The sequence below is a fragment of the Ursus americanus genome, chromosome 23, assembly GCF_024610735.1.
Source record: "Ursus americanus isolate L20-20 chromosome 23, mUrsAme1.1.p, whole genome shotgun sequence".
Lineage (NCBI taxonomy): Eukaryota > Metazoa > Chordata > Mammalia > Carnivora > Ursidae > Ursus > Ursus americanus.
The window spans coordinates 45,521,878-45,545,176 of NC_142149.1; the positions used below are offsets into that span (position 1 = coordinate 45,521,878).

At 54.1% G+C, this 23,299-nt stretch overlaps 1 protein-coding gene across 4 annotated transcripts in view; it reads right to left on the reverse strand.

Moving 5' to 3' along the window:
* Window positions 1-23,002, reverse strand: part of ATP2A3 (ATPase sarcoplasmic/endoplasmic reticulum Ca2+ transporting 3) — a 33,913-nt gene extending 10,911 nt beyond the window's left edge. For 2 of the 4 annotated variants that reach the window (XM_045773280.2, XM_045773279.2), the window contains exons 1-15: window positions 22,706-23,002; window positions 13,027-13,044; window positions 12,675-12,757; window positions 11,078-11,182; window positions 10,752-10,890; window positions 10,381-10,461; window positions 10,204-10,289; window positions 7,960-8,424; window positions 6,280-6,368; window positions 6,008-6,110; window positions 4,650-4,781; window positions 4,133-4,258; window positions 2,770-2,988; window positions 2,318-2,653; window positions 340-560 (exon numbers count right to left, since the gene is read on the reverse strand). In XM_045773280.2, the coding sequence (XP_045629236.1) occupies window positions 340-560; window positions 2,318-2,653; window positions 2,770-2,988; window positions 4,133-4,258; window positions 4,650-4,781; window positions 6,008-6,110; window positions 6,280-6,368; window positions 7,960-8,424; window positions 10,204-10,289; window positions 10,381-10,461; window positions 10,752-10,890; window positions 11,078-11,182; window positions 12,675-12,757; window positions 13,027-13,044; window positions 22,706-22,823 (2,321 nt within the window). In that variant the 5' untranslated portion in view covers window positions 22,824-23,002. The other 2 variants (XM_045773282.2, XM_045773281.2) reach the window with 2 other exon arrangements.
* Window positions 23,003-23,299: the final 297 nt, after the last annotated feature.

The window sequence follows — 23,299 nt, forward strand, 5'->3', positions numbered from 1 at the left end:
CAACTGTGTGCACACATTCACATACACATGTGAACACATTACTGCCCCAAAGTGGTGCTAGTGCTCCCATCTTGCCAACTCTAAATGTAAGGAGTTATGGCTAGAGGGAGGATAGGGGACTTTTTAGGCACCTCCTTGGGGGCTGGTGTACACCAAGGCCTCTGGAGGAATGATGAGCTTCTCCTGCCCCTGCTCTCCTTGAGGTGAGACCCTAGAAGTTTCCAGACAGGGCAGAACATGTATCCCTCCATCCCTAGAGCCCCATCCCAGGAATAGGCATTTCCCTTAGGGACCTAGAGCCGGTCCAGAGGGCTGGGAAGAAGAAATACAGGGCCTCACCAGACAACCTCGCCTACATTGGAGGAGATGAGGTAGCGGATGAATTGCTTCATGTTGTTGTAGATGGCCCGGCCCTCCTCCACTGCAGCCACGATGGAGGCAAAGTTGTCATCTGACAGCACCATCTCGGCTGCTGACTTGGCTACAGCTGTGCCAGAGCCCATGGCAATGCCAATCTCTGCTTTCTTCAAAGCTGGGGCATCATTCACCCCGTCTCCAGTCTAGGGACCAAGTTAGGTAGGATCATGCCTAAGAAACTTCACTTCTCCTTCCTTGCCTCCCCTCAACTAAGCCTATCCCCAAGCTCAGGGGATGTCCCCAAGGAAGCAGACAGCTGGATAGAACAAATAGTGAGACTGAAAATGAACTCAGGGATTGGGCTGGGGATGAGGCTAAAGGGAAGGAAAGGGTTGCAGACCAGGACAATTAAGAAGAGAAGATCAGTTTGAAGGTCTGCATCTTCTTGGTGGGGTGGACTTGGGGAAGAGGGTGGGTCACTGATGATGGTGGAGATGAAATTCAGGTTGGATGTGGTATAGAAGATGAAATTGAGGTTAGGGGCAGAATTAAGGTTAAGTCAGGGATGAGGTCAAGGTTGTAGCCCAGGTAAAGGCCCAGATAGGTGTTATAGCTAAGGTAAAATTTGGAGCCAAGGTGAAGGTCGGGGCCAACACTGGACCCAGGTTCAAAATTAAAAATTAGACTAAGGTAAAGGTCAAGTCAAAGTCAGAGGCCAAATCAAGGTTATGGTCCACATCAGGAGTGATGTCACAGTCAAGGTTGGAGATGCAGTCAAGGTCAAGATTAGAGGCCATATAAAGTTGAGGTCTACATAAAGTATTGGGTTAGGACTCAAGGTCAATGTCAAGGATCAGGTCAGGGTGCAGGTCAAGACAGCAGCCCATAACAGAGTTGAGCTCAAAGTAAAAATCAGATTAAGATGGTCAAGTTCAAGGTCAGGAACCAAGTCAACATGAAGGTCAAAAATAAAGTCAAGAACCAGGTTACAACTGTAGTCAAGGTTGGTGACCAGCTCAATATCAAGGTCAAGACTGGGTCACAGGTTAGCATTAAAGTCAAGGTAAAGGACTGGGGGTGGAGGTCAACAGAGTCCAGGTCAGGGGTGAGACTGGGGTCAGGAATCAGATCAGTGTTGAGAATAGGTCTATAATCTAGAAAGAGACAAAACAAAAACTGGGCCCAAACAAAAGGTCCATCCAAAAGTGAGTGGATAAATAAACTGTGGTTATATTTACATGGTGGAATGCTACTAAATGATAAAAAAGCAATCATCTACTGATACCCAAACAACACGAATAAATTTCAAAAGAAAGAAGCCAGACACAAGACTACATACTGTATGATCCCATTCATATGAAAATGTAGGACAGGCAATCTACGGTAGAAAAATGGCCTGTTGTGAGAGAGGGGCCTGATGAGGAAGGTACATGAGGGAACTTCATGGGTCCATAGTAATGTTCCTTATCTTGATAAGGGTTTGGATGACACGCAAAGGTATGTCTGCACTTATCAAAACACATCAAATGAATGATATGCTTAAGACTTGTGCATGTCATTGCATGTAAGTTTTGCCTCAAAAAGGAAAAAAAATAGAATCACAAAGAAATGCTGCTTTCTAGAGTATGCATTCTAAATTATGTGAGGGCGAAGTGTACTGATGTCTGCAACTTACTCTGAAATTTATTTAAGAAAAGGTGGATTAAGGATGGATAGAAGGATAGGTATTTGCAAAGCAAATAGAATGTTACTCGTAGCATCTAGATCGTAGATATTACAGGTGTTTACTATAAAACTATTTTAATTTCTTTTTGTGTTTGAGATTTTTTGTAATAAAATGTTGGAAAAAATAAGAATGAGGCAGAGGCAGGGGTTGTACGGGTTGCTCTTTCTAAGCTCTATGGCCAGCGTTCCCCCCACTCCTCCCCACCTCCGCTAGGCTCCCATCTCGTGGCCTCACCATGGCAGTGATCTCGTTGAAGGACTGTAGGTTCTCTACGATTCGGGACTTGTGTGCAGGTTCCACACGGGCAAAACAGCATGCTGTGCGGCAGGCATGGCGCTGCTGCTCAGGGCTGAGGTCATCGAATTCGCGACCTGTGTAGGCCTTCCCCACCACGTCCTCTGTGTCCCTGAAGATGCCAAGCCGGCGGCAGATGGCCACAGCTGTGCCTTTGTTGTCCCCTGTGATCATGACCACACGGATGCCGGCCTGGTGGCAGCGTGTGATACAAGCAGCCACCTCGGGCCTTGGAGGGTCCAGCATGCCCACGCAGCCCACAAAAGTGAGGTCCATCTGTAGGGAGGGGGCAGATGCAAGTGGGGCCTGGGCCCATGCTCAACTTCCTACCTGCCCAGCCTTTGCAGGGAGACACATAGCTCCCAGCCCTGGGGCTCTGCCCTGGCACCCACCTCGTATTGCACAAACTTGCTGCAGTTGTCCAGCTGCATGTCCTCCTTCCTTGGGGGTGAATCCCGAGTGGCCAGTGCCAGGCAGCGCAACATGTCTGAGCCTGAGCCCCAATCCCGAATCTTGGCCAAGATCTGCTCCCTGGAGGTGGCATTCAGGGGTACTGTATGGCTTCCCACTCGGACTGAGCTACAGCGCTCGATCACACTCTCAGGAGCCCCCTGTGTCATGGGGGAGGGGGAAAGGCAGCTCTGTCAGTCAGAACCCATTCTTTCCCCTCTTGCCCAACTGAGGAAGTTGAGGCCCAGAAATGGGAAAAGGCCACCCAAGGAGACACAAAGCAAGATATGGACCAGATTCCATTCTTTGAAAGTTCAGAGTGAGAACCAAGGGGGTCTCACTGTGAGAAAACCCAAAAGGAATGGGGGGTTGTGGCTGCCCATTGGGTGAAACCCTCCCCCTACCGACCCAAAGCTGAGAAGGTCTGCTGCAGCATTTGGGGAGGTGGGGATAAGACCGGCAGCTCTCCTACAGGTCCTGCCTCCCTGCCAATCTGGTGCTGTTGGGATCCCAATTCTCTAGGGGGCTCAGCAACGGGAGGCAGGCTGAGACCTGCCTGGGGACCAGAAATAGAGCCATGCTGAGGGTGTGGCTCTGGGAAGGTGTTCTTGGGGAAGACAGGAGCCTTGGGGTCTCACCTTGGGTCTTGCCCCTATTCTCACCTTGGGAATAGCTTCTGAACCCTCCATCAACACCTTCTCCCTCTCCCCAAAGGGCACTTCAAATGCTAAGCTTTCAAAGTGGCCCAAGATCCCAATACAGAAGCCTCTTCATTTCAAAAGGAGTTAAAAACTCCATTTCAGTGTGCAGGGCTGTCATTCCTACTTCAGGTTGAAAAGCAGTGACAGGCAGTGCGATGGGCAGAAGTCTGGATGGGAGACTTCCCTCCCTAGGACTCAGTTTCCAGAGCATGAAGCAGTACAGATGGGCACCAGCCACCTCAACACCCCCATCAGAGGTGAAAGGTTTCTGCGACCTTCCAGCTTGACCTTGCCATTAAGATGGGGAGACTGAGGCTCATGGAGGAGCATGAGTGACCCCAAGGTCAGGTGACAAGGCAGTGTCTCTCAGTCCAGAGCTGGGACCATGGTGAGCGGCAGGCCTGGCCCTGGCTTTATCTCTACTAAAAATGTACCCTGCTCCCAGTTCCCCATGGCAGGCTGATCACCCTCATTCCAGATCCACTGCTTGGACAATGGGCCTCACACCTCCCTTAGTCTCCCACAGCTGCAGTCACTAGCTCTTCAGAGTACTGAAGATCAGATCTCCCAGGGACTCCACACGTGCAGAAGCCCCAGGCCCCACCTTCACAAACATCTTGCTGCCCTGGGCTGCCAGGCCAGGGCTAGTCGGTGTGCAGTACACTGACATGGACTTCCGGTCTCGGGAGAACTCCAAAGTAAACTCCTTCCGCATCAGCTGCTTGATGACCTAGGGGGTTCAGAAGGGTCAGGATATGAGGAGCAGAGCCAAAAGCTCTCACCGCTTTCTTTCCAGCTGCTTGATCCCATGAAGAGCCTCTTGCTCCCTGTGGGATGGTGTCTATCCTCCTCTGATCCTGACATTCGAAGCCCCCATCTCCCTCTCCAGCCTGAGAAATGCCAAAAGGTTGCCACTTCCTGACCATGCTGTGCACTTCCCAACTCTGGGCCCTCACCCACACTCAGTTTTTTCCCCTCTTTTCTCTCTAGCCAAGACTTACTAGGGTCTGAATTCCCTCCTCCTCCAAGAGGCCTCCCAAGACCTTGTCCTCCTCCCTCGTCTCTAAATGCCCAAAAGCCCTAGCTACGAGGCCTGTGGCCAGAGCCCTCACTCTGCTCACCGCATTGCAGGCACTGGCTCGCTCCACCGGGGAGAGGGTCTGTAGGTTGGTGTCAAACACATTCATTTTCTCCACCAGGCAAGTCAGAGCAGTCTCCGTGGCCTCTCCCACCTTCTCATACACGCCCTTAGCCTGGCAGGTCCCAGATTACAGGGTGTGAAGAGCAGGGCAGCCTCCAGTGGACCCCCAAACCTTACCTCCCACTCACTCCCTGATCCCTGGAGCTCCCTTTACCACAGTAACCTTTAACCTCCTTTGCACCAGGCGAATGGAGCCCTTCCCAGCCCAGCTGACCTGGGGTCTGGGTAGTGTCTGGCACGGAGGCTTCCCTTCCCTTCCGAACCCCTCCCTCCCGAGCATCAGTGGACATGTATCCTCTTGGCCATCCACCTCACTGTCTGCAGGCTCTTTCTCAGCTTCCTTCCCCAGATGCCCCAGACGCCTTTTCCTAAACTCTGCTGTCCAGGCCCTGCTCCTTCCCTCCCACCTTCTCTCCTTGAGGCCTTATATGCCCCCTGCTTCTCCCACCTTTCATGTGCTTGACTTTCCGTGCAGTGACATTTCCCCTGAGCTCCAAGCCCACATATCTAATTGTTGCCTGTTGGACTTGACTCCTTAGTGACCCTGAGGCCACCTCCCCTTCTCCTTCTATTTGCCACTGCAGTGACAGTCCCAGCCAGGACAGCCACCAGGAGGTACCGTCCCTCTCTTTCACCTAACTAGTCACCAAGTTCCACCCTAAATCTCTAACGCATGCTTCCTTTCCTTTCCCTGAAGCCCCAGCCAGCAACTCTCTGACCCGGAGGACCGCACAGGGGCCCCTGTCTTGCCCTGTGTGTCCCATCCTGCACACAGAAGCTTAGCCGATCTTTTGTAAGTGCAAATCTGACCGTTCACTGCCCTGCTCAAAACCCCTTGGTCGCTGTCTACTGCCTTCAGCTTATGATGGACCTGACTTGGTCTGGTCAAGTTCTTCCCTCAGACAGTAGCATCCCGCAGCAGGTAAGGGCATTCAATGCCGACATCACATCGGGTTGACGTGTGGGCCTTTTCTGGGCCATGCCTTCTACTTTAAACACCCTCCCCAGTCCTACTTCCCAAACCTCTTCCTCTTGACACCCTGACACTACAGTCCCTTACATTACAGTCTTCCACAGCCCAGGAGCCCTAGGGCACAGTTTCGAAGCCAGTGTGAGAAAGGAGTGGCAGTGGGGGTATGCAGGGGTGGCAGTATTCCTGGGGTATGGCACTCCAAAGGGGAAGAGACTGCCAATCCTGAGAGTTTCGAGACTCTGGGAGAAGGATGTGTCCTGGGCACCTGGATATTAGCGAGGTCACGAAAGAGAGCTGGGTCCTACCTCGTTGTAGTCCAGCGCTGAGTCATTGCACAGGGCACAGATTGTCGCCAGCTCCACCAGCCCATCGAACTGCCCACAGCGCACAAGCTGCTCCGCCTGCCTCCTGTGGGGCTGGGTCTTGGTACAGGGCATTCAGCCCCGTCCCTGGGAGGTGCATGGCCTCTTGATCCCACCCCAGGAAGACTCACCCACTCACAACTCTCAGAGCTGTCTGGTGTAGCCCAGCTCACCAGGAAACCCCGCCCACCCGCACCCCTTTGCCCAGCACTCACACTTCGCCCTCCGGGGCATAAGTGGTGCCTGAGATGGTGAACTCGTGCAAACGGCAGGTGCCTGCTTCGGCCTCGGCTACCACGAACATCTGGGGAGCACAAAGGCATGCTTAGGCAAGCCCTCACCTCTCTCCTCTTTGGGCAGCCAGTGTGAATAAAGCCTGACTCCAGCGTGGGATCCTCTGGGCCCCTAGAGAAGATGCTGGCCTTCCCTCCTGCCAAGGTCTGGAAGGTGCAGTGTAAGAGTAGGGTTCAGGCTGAGGCAGGGCCTCTGCTTTGGACCCTTGACGGGCATATGGCAGATTCTTCAATGTTCTGGATGAAGCCCTGACATGGGGCAGGAAGCCTGGGTCCTTGCCCACTTTGTTACACGACTCCTGGCTGAGCACCTTACCATTAGTTTCTCCACTGGTAACAGGAGAAGAGAGTGAGATCACAATATAGCTGCCCCCCTTTTCCCCTTGAAAGTATGAGTTCCTGGCCTCGATGGGTGGAAACCCACACTGCTCTGAGACACAGACTCTCCTGCCCAAAGGTGTTCCCAGACAGTAAGCTCTTGCCTATAGGACATGCTGCGTCACCCAGACCCTACCTGTGCACCTCAGGGTCAGGGGGTTTACCCCTCCGAGGGCAGCCCGTTTTCTTGCCTATCAGCCAGCTTTGCCAAGGAGATAGTTCTTAGTTTCTAGAAATTGCCTTGCTGTACATTTCCAAGTCAATGGCCAGCTCAGCGCCCAGTAGGTGCTCAACAAATGTCCCTTCTTTCGTGCTCCCCTCCCTATTCCTGAGGGCAGCCCTCCAGCCAGCATAGCTCTCAAGAAGTCCAGTTTCTCAGCACCCCTTCCAGCAAGGAAGGCCTAGAGTGTGTTTTTCAAATCTTCATTTCAGTTAAGGAACACTATTCAAATGAAGTCCTACTAGAGATTTTAGATGTCAGGGGCCACAGGATGTAAAGCTTGCTGGTGCCCTTTCCCCTGTGGCAGCCTCTAATGGGTTTCAAGGTTTTGGATACAGAGCCTGAGTTTCCCAGTGGGCAGATTACAGGAACAGAGGTGGGAGAGGGGCGCTAGGGGAATCTGGGAGGGGTGGGAAACCAACAGCCTTCACCATTACCCCACTCACCCCTCTGTCCCCGCCATGGGCCTGCTGGAGTGTCACGCAGAATCCCAGGAGCATGCAGGCGGCAGGCCCAGGATCTGGGATTGAGTGCCAGGAAATGAATAATTCCTGCCCCAGCCCTTCCCAGGTCACTGGAGCTGGCATATCTGGTGACAGGCATCAACTGCCGAGTCATGGTGGAGCAGGACAGAACCTGGTTGGGTCCAGGTCCAGTCTGGCTCAGATGCCAAGGCTGCACTTGACCCTTTGCTGTGGCCTTTATCGTTGTCTATCAAAGCTTGCATACCCACATTTCAGATGGAGAAACTGAGGTTCATAGACAGGCAATGACCTGCCAGGGCCCTGCAGTGACATCTGGGTCCTAGTGACACATGTCTAGCCAGACCTTGCTGCTCTGCCCCATGAAAACCTGGACCTACTCCCCACCATGGATCAACCCACAGGTTCTCTTCTCCGTCCCCTGCCAAAAAGGGGTCAGGGGGCAGCCCACAGAGGGAGCTCAGCCTGCTGAGCACCACCCAACAACACCGGTGGGACCCCAAGTTGGCTGCAGCGACTCACCCGGCAGACAGACATCTGATTGGTGGTGAGTGTGCCTGTCTTGTCGGAGCAGATGACTGAGGTGCAGCCCAGGGTCTCCACAGAGGGCAGGCTTCGCACAATGGCATTCTTGCGTGCCATGCGCCGTGTGCCCAGAGCCAGGCATGTAGTGATAACGGCTGGGAGGCCCTCAGGGATGGCAGCCACCGCCAGGGCCACGGCAATCTTGAAGTAGTAGACAGCACCACGGAGCCAGGAGCCACCATGGGCCGGGTCAGCAAAGTGGCTGATGTTGATGACCCACACAGCCACACAGATCACAGAGATGGCACGGGACAGCTGCCGCCCAAACTCATCCAGCTTGTGCTGCAGCGGCGTCCGCTCCGGCTCCACTGCCGCCATCTGACTCCGGATCTTACCCAGCTCTGTGTGCAGGCCTGTGGCCACTGCCACACCCAGGGCCTTGCCTGATGCGATATTGGTGCCCTGGCCGAGGGAGAGATGAGAAGGGCTGCTTAGCATCCCGGCTGGGACCCAGGACCCCTGACCCCCTCAGGCTAGGGTAACGTTCTTAACCCCCTATTTGGCTTTCTTTTTCTCCATGTCACTTAGTGCTCCCAGACTTACACAGCTATCTAGTACTGAGCTTTGGCTGTCATCCCCATGACAGTGTTAGCTCCACCAAGGCAAGGACTGGGTTCAGCACCATATCCCCAGTGCCTATCATGGGGCCTGGCACAGGAAGCACTGGACCGGTACTGAAAATGTGATGAACTGGCACAGCACAATGCCAACCTATAAAAACGCGGTTCACAAAAAGCCAACGTGGCCACACAGCAGTGCCAGGCTGACTGTGATCCGACGTCAGTCATCTGTAAATATTTACCGAAGTATCCAGAAAACTTGAGTTTAAGTCCACCCACTCCCAAGACCCTGGTAAAATCCCTAAGTCCTGGTATAAAGGCTAGCTATCCTTGAGCTTCTGCGTCCTCTTCTATTAAATGGTTCAACAAAGGAGCTGCTCTGAGGAGGCTAATAACCTGGTACCTCTTCAGACAGGTGCCCTGTGCTGAGGCCGGAGAAAAAGTAGGTGCCGCTGGCAACCTAAGCTTCTGTTTTGTCCTGAGCAATGCAACTTCCACCCCTCCACGCCCCCACCCACTTGCAGGCCCCTCAGCTAAGGAAATGACCTGCAAGAGCCCTGCAAGAGGGCTGCCATCTTCCTTAGAAAGCCGCCTAGTGACAGCTGCTGATGCTTGAGCATGCCCTGTAGAGTCCCCTCCCCTCTTCAAAGCAGCTTGTCCAAGGCTTCCATGCATCTAGGCAGGGTGCCTTAAGAACTCTGGGTGAATATTGCTTTCTCCCTTTCTGTTCACTTCTGGGGAGGTTTTCTAGCCTTATAATTTGGTGCCCTGGGCCACAGCCAAATGGCCTGACCCATCCTTGTGGCTTCCGTGTTCAGCTTCAGGCTGGTTTTGGGCAGCCTGTAAGCATCAGTGGTTAAGTCCCTCTGAGGCCACAGAGGCATGTCATTCCCACCAGCGTCGAGCCCACCACTCTCCCTGAAAAGAGCCATTGGGCCCTGGCATCTTGACTTAGGGTATTGGTTTTCCCACCTGAGAAATGGACTGTTTCTGCCATCCTCCACCACTTTGGCAACCCTTATCTCTAGAGGATTCTCCATTGAGTGATCATAGGCTAGCTCTGTCCCTCTCCAGATTAAAGCAGGATAAGCCTAACAGGTAAGAGGAAAAGCTCTGGGGGCGCCTGGGTGGCACAGCGGTTAAGCATCTGCCTTCAGCTCAGGGCGTGATCCTGGCGTTATGGGATCGAGCCCCACATCAGGCTCCTCCGCTATGAGCCTGCTTCTTCCTCTCCCACTCCCCCTGCTTGTGTTCCCTCTCTTGCTGGCTGTCTCTATCTCTGTCGAATAAATAAATAAAATCTTTAAAAAAAAAAAAAAGAGGAAAAGCTCTGGAGTCAGAATGTCTGAGTTCAGCTCTACCATTCATGGCTGTGTGACCTGGAAAATGCAAATAGCAAGAGTACTTACTTTAAAAGCCCTGCGAGGATTAAATACATGTAAAGGGCAGAACAGTGCCAGGCACGCAGCCTTCAATAAACACAAGCTGTTACCAGTCCTATAAATTTGTCCATACTGTCAATAATTGATGAGGTTCTATCTTGTAGGGCTTTAACTGATTAAATGTTAAAGTTTTTATTATCAGTGTCCAGACAAAGGCCCCAGCCATCCCAGGAACTTACAGAGAAAACCATGTTCTTCTTGTCCTGGTTCACAGCTCTGGGATCTGGGATGGCATCTGTGTGCTTGGTCACAGACACGGATTCACCTGGTCATGGAATCAGAAATGAGAAGCCCTGCATGGAGACACCCCCATCCCTGGACCTATCCCCTGCTCAGCCCTAGCCTCTTGGCCTCACCTGTCAGGATGGACTGGTCTACTCTCAGTGTGGTGGACTTGATCTCGATGAGGCGGAGGTCAGCGGGTACTTTGTCTCCCACTGTGGAGAGAGAGTGGCTAAGTGTGGCTTTGGGCACCACCCCTTGGCAGAGCCAGGAGGGCTGCCAGGAACCAAGGCTAGGGCTGAGAGGCAGGGGCCTGGGCTGTGATCCCTGAGATAGATGCTGTTCCCTCATCTACGTTCTCCTTATCTGTCCAACAAGGTTTTGGCCGAAGAGCTTTGGAAGGATCCGACAGCTAACCTGCTCTGTGTATACAGCCAGAAAGATGGGAGCACAGAGAAGGATGGGCTCACCAGCATCACATAATGAAAAGAGGCCCCCAATGTACCTGCCACCTCCACGATGTCTCCAGGGACGATGTCCCGGGCACGGACCCTCTGCACACCTTTGCGGTCTGAGCGGATCACCTTGCCCATCTCAGGCTCATACTCCTTCAAGGCCTCAATGGCACTCTCAGCATTGCGTTCCTGTAGAACATGAGGCAGGTAGGTGGTCTGTCCCCACTGGCCCTTGCAGGCTGATCCCTTGTAATGACACCCCTGGGCCTGGGATGGAGCTAGAAGCAGAAGGACCCTCAGTACTCTAACACCAAGTGGCGGCCACATGGAGCAGCTGGGAGACCCGAGAGCCCAGACCCACCTCTGTGCCTCCTACCTGCCATACGCCCACGATAGCATTGGCCACAAGGATCAACATGATGACCAGGGGCTCCACGAAGGCTGTCGTGGTCTCTTCGCCCTCCTCAAAGCAGGCCAGGACCTACGGAGTCAGAGCTGGTGAGTTGGGACTATGCTGTGGGCTAGGGTCTGCTCACCATTTCCTTCATACCCTGGGTCTGCTGTCTCCTGCTTTAGGAGAGATATCCCTGGGAAGCCCTGGGCTTGGAGAGGGCTGCTCTGAGGCCTTGGCTTATCTGCAGGTAGTGATTGCCACCACCCATGTCCCACCCAGCCAACTTTCAGGATGTGGGGCCCTTGCATAGCTGGAAGCCTCACTGTCTGCCTAGTTGTGGTTTTCCAAGTGTGACGCCAGACTGGCAACCACAGCATCACCTGGGAACTTGTTAGAAATGCAATTCTCGGGGTCTATCCCAGTCCTCCTGTGTCAGAGACTTTGGGGTGAGGCCCAGCAGTCTATGTTAACAAACCCAGGTGTCCCGTTACAGGCTCGTGCTTGAAGTCCATTGGCCAGAGAAGCATAATTCCAGCCAGAGCTCAGGCCTGGAGGCAGAATACCTGGTTAAAGTCCTGTTCCCACCTCTTGGCCCAAGTGGGTACTTGTCACTCCCTTCCACAGGTCTCAGTGTGTCCATTTGAACTGTGGAGGGGTACCGGCACCATTTTGTCTCAGCTGTTGTAAGGCACCTGCACCGATAGGCTTTTTTTCTCTGTAAGAGTCATCAGTTTCCATAAGAACAGTTGCCAGGAAGGCCAGACACGGCTGGCTGAGCCCCTGCTTCCCTGCACTCCATGGTCACCAACATGAGGTCTCCTTCCCCAGGCCCTGCTGGGCACAGGGCCGAAAGCAGGAACTGTGTCCACCCTCAGGGTGGTCATTTCCCTGCATTACCCTTGGATTTCCACTGCTCAGCCATCAGTGACAAGTACTGACAAGTACTGTGCCCCCTCCCCACAGCTCCACCGTGGCGCCTCCTGCAGGTCCAGAAGGGGTTCAGGCAGTAAGAATAGGGGAAGAGCAAAGGGGGAGCAGCCATAGACAGGCTGTAAGAGGTAAAGACCCAAATTCTTCTGTGAGGTGCTGGGAGCCATGGGAGGGGCTCTCCGTGAGGGACAATCTGGCAACATCTGGAGACTTTTGATTGTCACACCTGGGGAGCACCACTGGCATTGGTGGGGAGAGGTCAGGGGTGCAGCTAAATATTCTCCAGCTCACAGGACAGCCTCTATACAAAGAATTATCTGGTCCAAAATGTCAATAGTGCTGTGGTTGAGAAAACTTGCCGTAAGGCAGGGAGGGGCGGGGATCAGACTTGTGCTTCTGAAAGCTCATTCTGACAGCCAGAGTGGAAGGGGACAGATGGGAGCTGGGAGTCCACTGTGTAGAGGCCAGGCTTTGAGGGTTCAGGCAAGGGAAGCTGAAGTCTTAGCAAGGCAGGGGGTGCACAGAGGCCCAGGGATGTACATGGCTGAGAGGACAGACCTGTGGTTCAGAGCGTGGGCCTCTGAGCACTGCCCCAACCTGGCTCTCCCTTCCAGGCTTTCTGATGCTGTGCGATGGGGGCCTTACTTACGAAGGAGACCAGGGCAGCCAACAGCAGGATGCGCACCAGGAGGTCCTCAAACTGCTCCAGCACCAGCTCCCACAGGGACTTCCCTGAGAACCGGAGCACCATGTGAAGCTTCGGTCCCTAACCGGCTGATGTGCCCCCATTCAGAGCTGGGACCACCGCGGAGACCACCTGGCCAATTCCCTCCCTACCATTCAAAGAGCAAGAGCCTGAGGCCCTAGAGGCACAGGTGGGTGATACTGGAGGGCTCAGCAACGCCTCACTCTGTTGGGGAGAGGGAAGGACACAACCTGAAAGTGAATGGCCCAAGGAGGTCACCTGGTGGTCCTGCAGCCCGCCCTGGCCCAAGCCTCACCTTCCTCAGTTGGGAGCTCTGCAGGATCCAGGCAGCCACAGGAGCCATGAGGAAACAAGAGATAATTGAGTTATGCAGTGGGACCGTGGAGGAGTCTCAGCAGTCCCTCCCAGCTGTGTCTACCCAGGCCACCATGATGGTGTAGACATGTCCCCACAGCTCTCTGAGGTCACAGAATGGATGGTCTGAGCCCAGAGGCTTCCATTCCCTCACTCACTTCACCTCATCCTGGTTAAGAAAGATCTGGTATGGCCTGGCTCACCGTTGGACAAGATCAGAGCCAGGAGGGCCCTTCTAGACCCTCCCCCATGTACAAAGGAGAAATGGAGCAAACTGGAGAAGAGAAGGGACTCCTGAGGTTACCAGTGAGTTGCCAGCTCCCCTGCACTACTCTTTCTCAGATGGCTGCACAATCCTATTCAATGTCCCCCATGGCCATGGCAAGGGAGCCCCTCCCTCAAATTGAGAACATCGGCTCAGGCTGTGCCTGACACACCTGCTCCTCCAGGAGCCCCGAGATAAGGTCTGCAGCACGGCCAGCCTGCTGAGCCCTGCTCTGCCCGGGGGTTTCCCTTGGACATGACCTCATTAGCCAGCATCCCAGGCAGTGCATAACCTGCCATGGTTCAGTTCCTAGAGGTTGAGGCTCAACTTATCCCCTCCCAGACCCTCCACTCGGGGCAAGACCCATCCCACATGCCCAGTCTGCCACCCACAGAACATTTTGAGGAATGATGTTCCCAAACACCACCAGGACCTGCTGTCACTTTGCAAGCTCTATTTTTATCTCCTACATTTCCTGAAGCACCTGTTATTCCAGGCAGAGCCGGCTGCCTCAGTACCTGAAGTCTTTGAATCTTCCCAACAGCCTAAGGGGTGACAGGGCAGGAATGCTCACCCTGTTTCACAGGTGCAAGAACTGAAATCCAGAGTGGAAAAGTGACTGAACAAGGTCACACAGGAAGTAGGCAGGTGTATGGGATGGGGCAGGAGCCAGGCCTCAAAGGGTGGATTCCAACGGGCCTCTCTCCACAGGCTGAGTGTAGGCCCTGCCGAGGCCTGTCTAGGGCTCCTCCCGGACTGAGCCCACCTGAGCCCTGCTACTGAGTACAGTCTCCAGGCCAGCAGCATTGGCATCACCTGGGAGCTTGTCAGCAATGCAGACTCCGAGCCTCTACCCTAGGCTGGCTCTCTCTTCCTCTTCCTCCTTCTTGACAAAGGTCCTTGTATCTGTGCACCTGTTTTTAGCTCAAGTATCTGCAAACATTTTTCCTGTGGGAGCTCTCTCCCCAGACCACCTGTTTGGAAGATCTGTGGCACCTGGCAGCTGAACCATGGAGAGTATCAAGCAGCCCACTGGACTGCAGGAATCCAGGAGGGAAACATATAACCTAAAAATACATTTTCTAGCACTTTGTCCCTAGTCCTATTTTAGGTAACAGCTGACATTTTCCGTGGAAAATGTAATCTCCAGTGTCCTGCGTTGAGATTAAAATCAAACAGACTTTTTCCTTCTGATCTATTTAGCTGAAGTGAACAGGAAAGGCGGGGGGTGGGGAGCAGGCCTGGTTTTCTGGGCCAATTCTCCAATGGAGCAGGGTCCTTTAGAGGTCATCTCTGCCATTCACCAGCCCTGGCACGGAACAGTTCCAACCTCATGGCACACATCAGCCTGCTTCTGCCATGCTCTACCCAGGAGAGACTTCTAAATCCCCTACCTCTGTGAATGTCTTCAGGGTTCCTGACCAAAGGAAGAGTTTATCTGTAAGTCTCACCTGAATTCTTCCTGCTGTCTCCTTCACCCCTCCCCTCTGTCAGGCATGTAGACCCTAGGCCACTGTATAAGGGTATTTTTTCTGGGCAGGGTCAAAGCATGTCACAGGGCACACATAGCAGCTCCAGTTCCCCCCAAGCTACCCTCTGCCTGTCTCGGTGGTCTCTCAGGTTCTTCCCTTCTGCCCAAAAATCTGACTCAGGATCCACTCTTTGGTGGTCATTCGTTCCCCAGATACTTCTGCTTCTTTCCACCTTGTGGGCACATAGTAGGACTGCATTTCCTGGCCCTCACGCAAGTTACAAAAAGAAGGATGCATGTTAGTTCTGGGCAGGGGCACTAACATGGTGGCAGGAGACTCTTGATTTAGAAGGGCACTGTCCAGTAGAACTTTCTGGGATGATGGAAGTGCCCTCTGGCTGCACTGTCCCATACAGTAGCTACTAACTGCATGCAGCTATCGAGCACTGGGAATGTGGTTAGTGTGACTGAGGAGCTAAATTTTAAATTTTACTTAATTTTCACTCATTTAAATGTAAATAGCCACACAAGGCTAGTGGCTGCGTATTGGACAGTGCAGATCTAGAGCTCTTTGTCCCTCTGCCACAGCAACCAGCAACCTGTGTGATGGTGTCTGCTCTGTGAAACAGAATCACATAGTACAGGAGACACAAAGCCCCCAGATGACCTGCCATTGACACATAGATACAGAGCGAGCAAGAAATGACCTGTATTGTTTTAAGCCATTGAGACATGGGGTTTGTTACTGTACCATAACCCAGCCGATCCTAACTGGTACCCCCTTCTCCCCTGACCTAGCCTCTACTACAAGGTTCCCCTTCTAACCTTACCCACTCCCTTGGGGAAGGCTCAGCCAGCCATGAGGTCACAGAAGATGCCCTGCCTATCCCTGCACATGCAATGCACATGCTTCTAGTCTTGCCCAGCAGCTGGCTCCCTGTGGGGTCCTAAACCTCATTTGGAAGATGGGGTACCCAGCCCCACCCTGAAGGGCTGCTGTGAGGATTATCACCATTATTAATGAGAACCACATTTACTGAGCACCTACTATGTTCCAAGCAGCGTGCTAAGGGCTTTACCTACGTTATCTCCAGAGGTGAGTGGGGAGGTATTGTATGCAAAGCGTGTAAGATGGTACTCCACAGCTAAAATGACTATAGCAGAATTATTAGTGTCAAGTGTGCCAGATGGCACCCTCCAGTGTGTTAACTCCCTTGTGATTCTCAGACAACCTGAGAAGGAAGATACAACTATTATTCCCATTTTACAGAGTAGGCAACTGAAGCACAGAAAGGTTGAGTGACTAGTTTATGGTCATATAGCTGGAAAGTGGCAGCTTTGAAGTCAGGTGGTCCGGCTTTTGGCCCCCGGCTTGGCACCTCCTGCATTAACTACGCCGCTCTGCCTTCCCACCCCGTCCCACTGCCTTCACTGGCCAAAGTCACCTGAGAGAACTTGGCGGCCTACGTCCTGATTGTTAGGCTGGATGCCCTCATCCCACCAACTAGCTCACCCCTCCACCGTGACCCCAGAGTCACTAGCCAAAATCGTCCCTGCCCAAAAAGGCGCTGCTGTCCTCACAGGTGGATTTTGTGAGGGTTTTCTGTCTGCTCAGGCCTGGTCTTCTTCAAACTCCAATCCTACCAAGACCCCAGACAACCCAATTTTCCCTTCACATGACGGGGTCCCAGGGCCATGGAGGAACTAGGAGGGGCTAGAAGACTAGCAGCAGCTAGGAGAGCACCCTCCCAGCCTCTCCCCCAGACGCCCCTGTTGATGCTGTTTCCCCATTGTTATCCTAGGGCTGCATGTGGGGGTGGGTTGAGCCCTCAGCAGTGCCAGATGCCCCATTTGTTAAATGGAGAGAATGGCCCAGTCCTGCCCACTTCTTGGTGCCATTTGCCAGGCTGTGCAGGCAAAGACAGTAGTAGGAAGCGCTGCCCTCCTTACATCCCAGCTGGGCCAGCCTGACGGGAAGTAGCCCCCGCTATTCTTCTGAAATGGTGTACCTCTGGACCTCTCACATGGTGGACTCTGCCAGACAACCCCTGCTCTGGGTCACTGATGCCAGACTGAGCTGGCCCACACCCCCAGATATCCAATGTGGGGCTGGCCTGGAGGGGTCTGGAGTCAGTCTGTGGGTCCTGGGGGGCAAAAAGGAGTATATGATCAGAGAAGCTTCATGGTTTAGAGCAAGGAGTCTGGCCCAGAGGGCTAAGTTCATGTCTTGCTCTATCTCTTGATAGTTCTCTGGCTATGGACAAGTCACTTAACCCCCTCTGTGCCTCAGTTTCCCCATCTGCAAAATAAGTATAATAATAGTAAGTCCTCTTAAGTTGTTGTGAAAATTAAATGACGTGCTATTCATGAAGTGCTTAGAACATGAAGAGCACATGGGAAATCCTCAATAAACATTAGCGCTAATATTAGTTATTAAAATGTAAGCTCCATGTTGGCAGGACTCTGTTAAGTGCAGTGTCTCCAGCACCTGGAGCAGTGCCTGATATGTAGTAGGTACTCAAGAAAGATTTGTGAACAAGTGAGTGACCCTGCCTCTGCCCTACTCATGGACCATCCGTGGCCTTTCTTGGCCTGCAGAATAAAGACCAGCCTTAGCATGGCCTTCAGGGCCTTCCTGGATCTGCCCCAGCCTGGCTCCCCAGAATCCTCCTATATCTTAGGCATATGTCCATCTGTCAGCCAAGCGAGATGCCTCAGAATTGCCACCACCTTCCCTGGTTTTGCTAGAGCTTTTCCCCCTCTAAGATTTTGCTCGGGCCATTCCCTCTGTGCAGAGTACCCTTCCCTAACTCCTCATCTAAACCCCAGCCTTTCAGGAAGGCTTCCTGGGAAAGCCTGTCCCCCTATCACCCTGCCCTTCTTTACCAGTCATCAGTATCGGGGCCACCCCCACCTGACTGGAGCACTTCCAGGGTGGGGAGGGGCTGAGTCATCCCTGGGTCCACAAAGAGCCTCACAGAATTGTTTATTCAGTTGCCCCACGGTTCACGTAAAGGCCCTGGGCCCAGAGCCTAGAGCCCAGGAGAAGTGGGGTGCAGGACCAAGGCTGCCCCAGACTCCATGCACCACCAGCTCCCCTAATCTATGCTCTTGACTCCTTTCTCCTCATCTCAAAACATTGGAAACTGGTATTTCAACTTCTAAATATTGGTTCCACCCTGGAGAGGCAAGAGCTCACCAAGGTCTTCCTCAAAGGTAAGTTTACAGAGCAATTAAATCACTACTTGCAGAGTCAGGGAGAGGCCTTCACTGAGCAGACCCCACCCAGCCCACCGGCCCTGTCTGGGTCTCAAGGACCTACCTAGAGTGGACAACATGGCCCTGCTCTCAAGGGGGCCTTGGGAAGCAGCTCTCCCAAAGCAGGGGCCTACAGCCTACATGGCTGATCTGGCACTAAGAAACCCTGCTAAAGGGTCTGCTGTGCCAGCTGGGTTGTGGACAGACTCAGCCCTGCCTCAGGAAGCTCTTGGTACTGGGGATGCTGTTCCTGGGAGGGGGCTCTAAGGCTGTCCAAGAGGGCTAGCGGACAGGAAGTCTAGGGTGAAGCCTGAAAAAGCTGTACCTCCCAATGCCTGCAGGCAAGCCACACCTCCCTCAGATCTAAGAATCACTTCACATCCTGAAAGGCCTTTAGAGGATCTCTTTAGGGGTTCCAGGTCTGCACTGAGGAGGACACTGAGGCCAAGGAGGGACAAGTCTTCCTGAGGCCACGCAGTGAGTTGGACCACTCAGACCTCACCCCCTCATCCTGCCTGGCCCCACACCCTTTGGCCAAGTTTTCAAGGGCCACACATCTATATTTCCTGAGTTCCAGCAGCCAAGTGGGGTCTGGGCTGAGGGCAGGAGATAAGGTCACAGCCCAGACACCACTGGCAGTAATCGAAATCTGGCCATCCCTTCCACCTACAGCTCTGGGGCCGCTGTATCCATTACACAGATGGACAGCATGAGGCCCAGGAAGGCAGGCTCTGGTTCCTGTTAGAGACCTACCCCCAGCTCCCCAGAACAGGAACAACCCCAGACCTTCTGGGATCTCGCCTGACTCCCACATCATTGGGCTCTCCCGGGCTATTAAGTGTTGGCGCACTTGGGAGGAGAAGCCCAACACGGTTCTGCCTCTTGCTTTGGTTCACGTCCAGCAAAGGTGATGGGCGGTCTGTTCAAGGACACAAGGAAATCACATGGCTCCTAAATATATGGAAAAATGCCCAACCCGATTTGTAAACAGTGAAATGTGAAGTAAAACTGCGATGACCCTCTTCCATCAGATTGGCACAGGTCAAAATGTCTGGTAATGCACTGCAGTGGTGGTCAGGAAATGAAGAACAACTTAGCAACAGCTGTCAAAATTTACACTACACATGCCTTTTGACCCAGCAATTCCACTTCTAGGAATTTATTCTTTGGCGATATTGACAAGGGTGTGATGTGGGGACAAGAAATGCCTTGTAACACTGTGATAGGAGAAGCTATGAACAATCCAAAAGCCAGGCAAAGACGTGCTACAACAGCCACGCGAGACCCTGCATAGCCACTAGGAAGACTGCGGATGTCCCATATGGCTGCATCTCCAAGGGTGATCACCACGGAAATCAGGGGCAAAACAGCACTCGCGATCATTCCCTTTCATGTAAAAAAGATCACAGATGACAGATCTAGACGTGCATGTACACGGCGTATCTTGGGAAGGAGACACAAGACACTGGGAACACTGGGTGGTTGGGGACAGGTCTAGGCAGACTGGGCTGTATCTTTTGTACCCTTTGAATGTTGTACTATGTGCACAGTTTTGTTCAAAAAATAAACTGAAAGGATGTAGAAAGCCTCCGGAGCCAGCTGAGTCCTGGGCACCTCGGACCTGCAGGGAAGGGCGTGTTCACGAGAGGTACTGCGCCAGGAGCCTCCCACTCACTGCCCTGTTGGGGTTTCAGAGGACACATCTAGTCACTGGGGTTGAGATAGGCTGTGTTCTGTGTGTATGGGGGACTTCCGGCTGGCATACTCACTGTCCGCACTGCTGAGCCCCCATCCTCCAGCTCTGAGGAAGGAGGAGGGAGAGAAGGTGGGAGGGCAGGATCCCCAGTCCCTCCCTTCCTCCATCCACCAGCAGAATTTGCAAACTTCAGGACTTAAGCAAATGACTTCCTTGTGGTTTCCAGCACTAACGACCTTGCAGGTGCATAGGCTCCTGGGGTGGGGGAGGACACTAGTCCCTGGGGTGTTTCCCTCCACCTGTAGGTTTGGCCTACCCTACCACCCAGCTGGCCTGGAGCCTGGCCCAGACTCTTCTGCTACAAGGAGGGATGGCTTGGTGTGCACAAACACTTATAAGCAACCCAATGACATGGGTCCTATTGTAGCCTCACTTATGATGAAGAAATCAAGGCAGAGAGAGGAGAAGTGGCTTATTCAGGATTACACAGCTACGAAGGGGGCAGAGCTAAGGTTCAAAACTCTGTCAGCCCTACCCCAGAGATGCATATACCACTCCAGGTCCCCCAAGAGGGAAAGACCTCCCTAGTGCCTGTAGAAACTTCAGGACATCCATGCCTCCACCTCAGCTGGGGCTAATCAGAGCGAGAGCATGATGCAGGAAGGGGCAGCTGGCTCCCCTCTCCTCACCTCTCCTTCAGGACTTCCAGAGCCCTGAAATGCTTCCTGAGGAAGAAGCCAATCAGTGATCTGAGGGATCTCTGGGGCCCTGTGAGGCTGGCGGCATTGCAGACATAGCTACTGCCTAGCTGGCCCGCTGCCTAGCACAGCCACCAATACCATGGGCCCAGTGACTCCCTTGTACAGACAGGAAAAGGGAGGCTAGAGAGGGACGGGTACCTAGTACCAACCCTACCAAGTACTGTGTGACCTTGGGCAAGCTGTCTAACATGCTGGTGACTCAGTTACCTCCTCCGTAAAATGGGAATGACAACAGTTGTTTTTGTAGAGTTGTTTTGGGGAAAAAGAGATGAAAAGTGCTATGAACAGTGCCTGGCACATAGTAAGTGCTCAGTGAGCGCTAATTTTTATTATTACCACTATCAAGGCACAAGGGAACTAGGGGAGCCCATCAATGGCCCCCCAACCTACCTACCTTCCACCCCTGAATGCACATCCACCTCTTTGGGGACCTATGCACCACACCAACGTCCTTATCTATCACCTCGCACAGACGCGCAGTGGCCTGCTCACCCCAAAATCCCCTTACCTACACAAAATGACATGGGGGAGAACTAGAGGCTCCCCCCTTCTGAGGCAACCCCTCTGCTGGATCAACCAACACATGGGAACCAGAAAGAAGAGGTATCTTGCCCAGGAGGGGACTCTCCCTCCCCTGGAGGCAGAACCAAGGGCTGGGTCTCCAGTTTTCTTTGGGAATCAGGACTCCCAAGCTAGAGGCCACAGCAGCACAGAAGAGGCTGTGGAACCCCAGACCTGCTGCCCTGACCCCCATCCCCACCCCAGGGATGGGGGACAGGTCCTGCTGCTTTGTTCTTTTGCAGCAATGACACCCTCCCTGCCAAGTCACTAATGGAGGATATTAAATAATATTTATCTCTCTAGTTCCTCCCACAGCTCAACTAAATATAGCAACTAATTTTTTTGGAAAAGGATTTCTGTTCCAGAAAGATAATATTTATATAAGAGGTGGTTTTCATAAGCCAATACAACACCCAAAGTTCCCTTTCTGACAGCTCTTGGTAATTTTCAAGCCATCCCTGAGCAGTGAGACACTCAGGCCGGAGCGCTTTCCCCTCTGGCTGTCTGGGATCCCTGAAAGGGTGAGGCCCCAAGTCCTAAAACTAAGTGGGTCCAAGCTGCACTTTGGGGATGGAGGGGACATTTCCATCTGGATCCCTAACATTGTGCCCAGTGCCCTGGGGGTGGATGAAGAGGGTGGCAAGTGACTTGAGGAGGGGAAGTGACTTGAGGAGGGGACCTCTACATCTTCCACCTTCACAGGGCCTCCAAATGTGGCCAGGGCCACATCTGGATAGTACTTGGTACTTGCTGTGCCTTTTGGCAGATGGAGAATCCCAAACTCCTTTGAAGATGAGGAAGAAATGATGCCACTTCCACCCAAACAGCAACAGCAGGAGGGCTTCCTCCCTGCCCAGAGATGGCCAGGTGCTGCTCCAAGTCATGCAGGAGGTAAAGGCCTTCCCTGGCCCTGAGTGAGGCCTTGAGCCTGCCTCCCCCCACCCCGCCCCAAGGTGGGTCTCCTGCCTCAGCAGTTCAAAGCCCCCACTGACTCCCACCAGCCACATCCGCCTAGGGTTGCAGAAAGAGGAAGACCTGCGGGTGGGGGTGGGGGCACCAAGGCTGCCAGCTGAGAAGCTGCACCTTCTGGGTGTTTTACTGATCCCCCAGGGAGACCCTCAGGGCCAGCTGGGAGGCTAGGTCTCAAGTCCCTGACTCGTCCCTAGCCAGCTGATCTCGGCCTATCCATTTGCTTGATGCGGGCAGGTTGCTGTGCGGGGCGACGACCCAGCGCTGACAGCGGAGAGTGGTGGATTCAAGCTTGCGGGAGTGGATAGGGTCGGGGGTGTATGTGGGAAGCGCGGAAGGGCCGCACAGGTCCCTGGGCTTGGGGGAAGGGAGCTGGGAAGGGGAGCCAGGCGTCAGGTCTCTAAACCCGGAACCCGCCCAACCCCCAGCGAAGGTGGCCGCGCAGCCCGTCCGAGTGCCCCAAGAGCATCTGCAGAAGTTTCCGGAGCTCTCGCTTCCTGCCCGCCCGCGGAGACCGGGGCTGTAAGGGGAGGTGGGGGGGGGGGGTGGAGGACCGCTCCCCGGTTTCGGCGTAGAGGAGTAAACTGAGACTGCGGCGCGTGCGGCCCCTAGCTTCCCCGGCCAGGCCCGCGCTCTCACCGTTGGGGCCGTAGCGCTCCCGCGCGCCAGACACCTGCTCCGGCCTCAGTCCGCTCTCGACCGTCACCGAGAAGCGGCTCAGCACGTCTGCAGCCGGGAGCAGGTGCGCCGCCTCCATGCCGCCCGCCTGATTTTCTGCGCGGTCGGCACCGTCGAGTCCACCTCTTCGCGGGACTACTGCGCGGGGCGCCGGGAGCTTGGGCCAGGGCGAGCGCCGCGCGAGGTCATGTCAGCGCGGGGACCTTCCCCGACGGCAGTGGCGGCCGCGGCGTCGGAGGCTCGCACCAGGATGCAGCGCCCCGGGCTCCCTCCCCGGGGCGGGGCGGCGCGGAGCCCGCCCCCGCACTCACACCCCTTCCGGCAGCCCTCGGAGACTGCGGCCGCCCCGCCCCCGCAGCGCCCAGGCACCCGGAGGCTGAGCCGCCCGCCCATTCTGCGGAAGAGGGAACTGAGGCAGCCTGCGAGGAGCGAGCCCAGCGTGGCCAGGAGGGGTCTCGGCCCCCGTCCGCAGAGCTCCGGGCGCCCCCAGGGGCGGAGAGCTGCGGCGGGCTGCGGAGCACGAGTCTGTGAACTGCCTTCTTTTGAGCCTTCTTG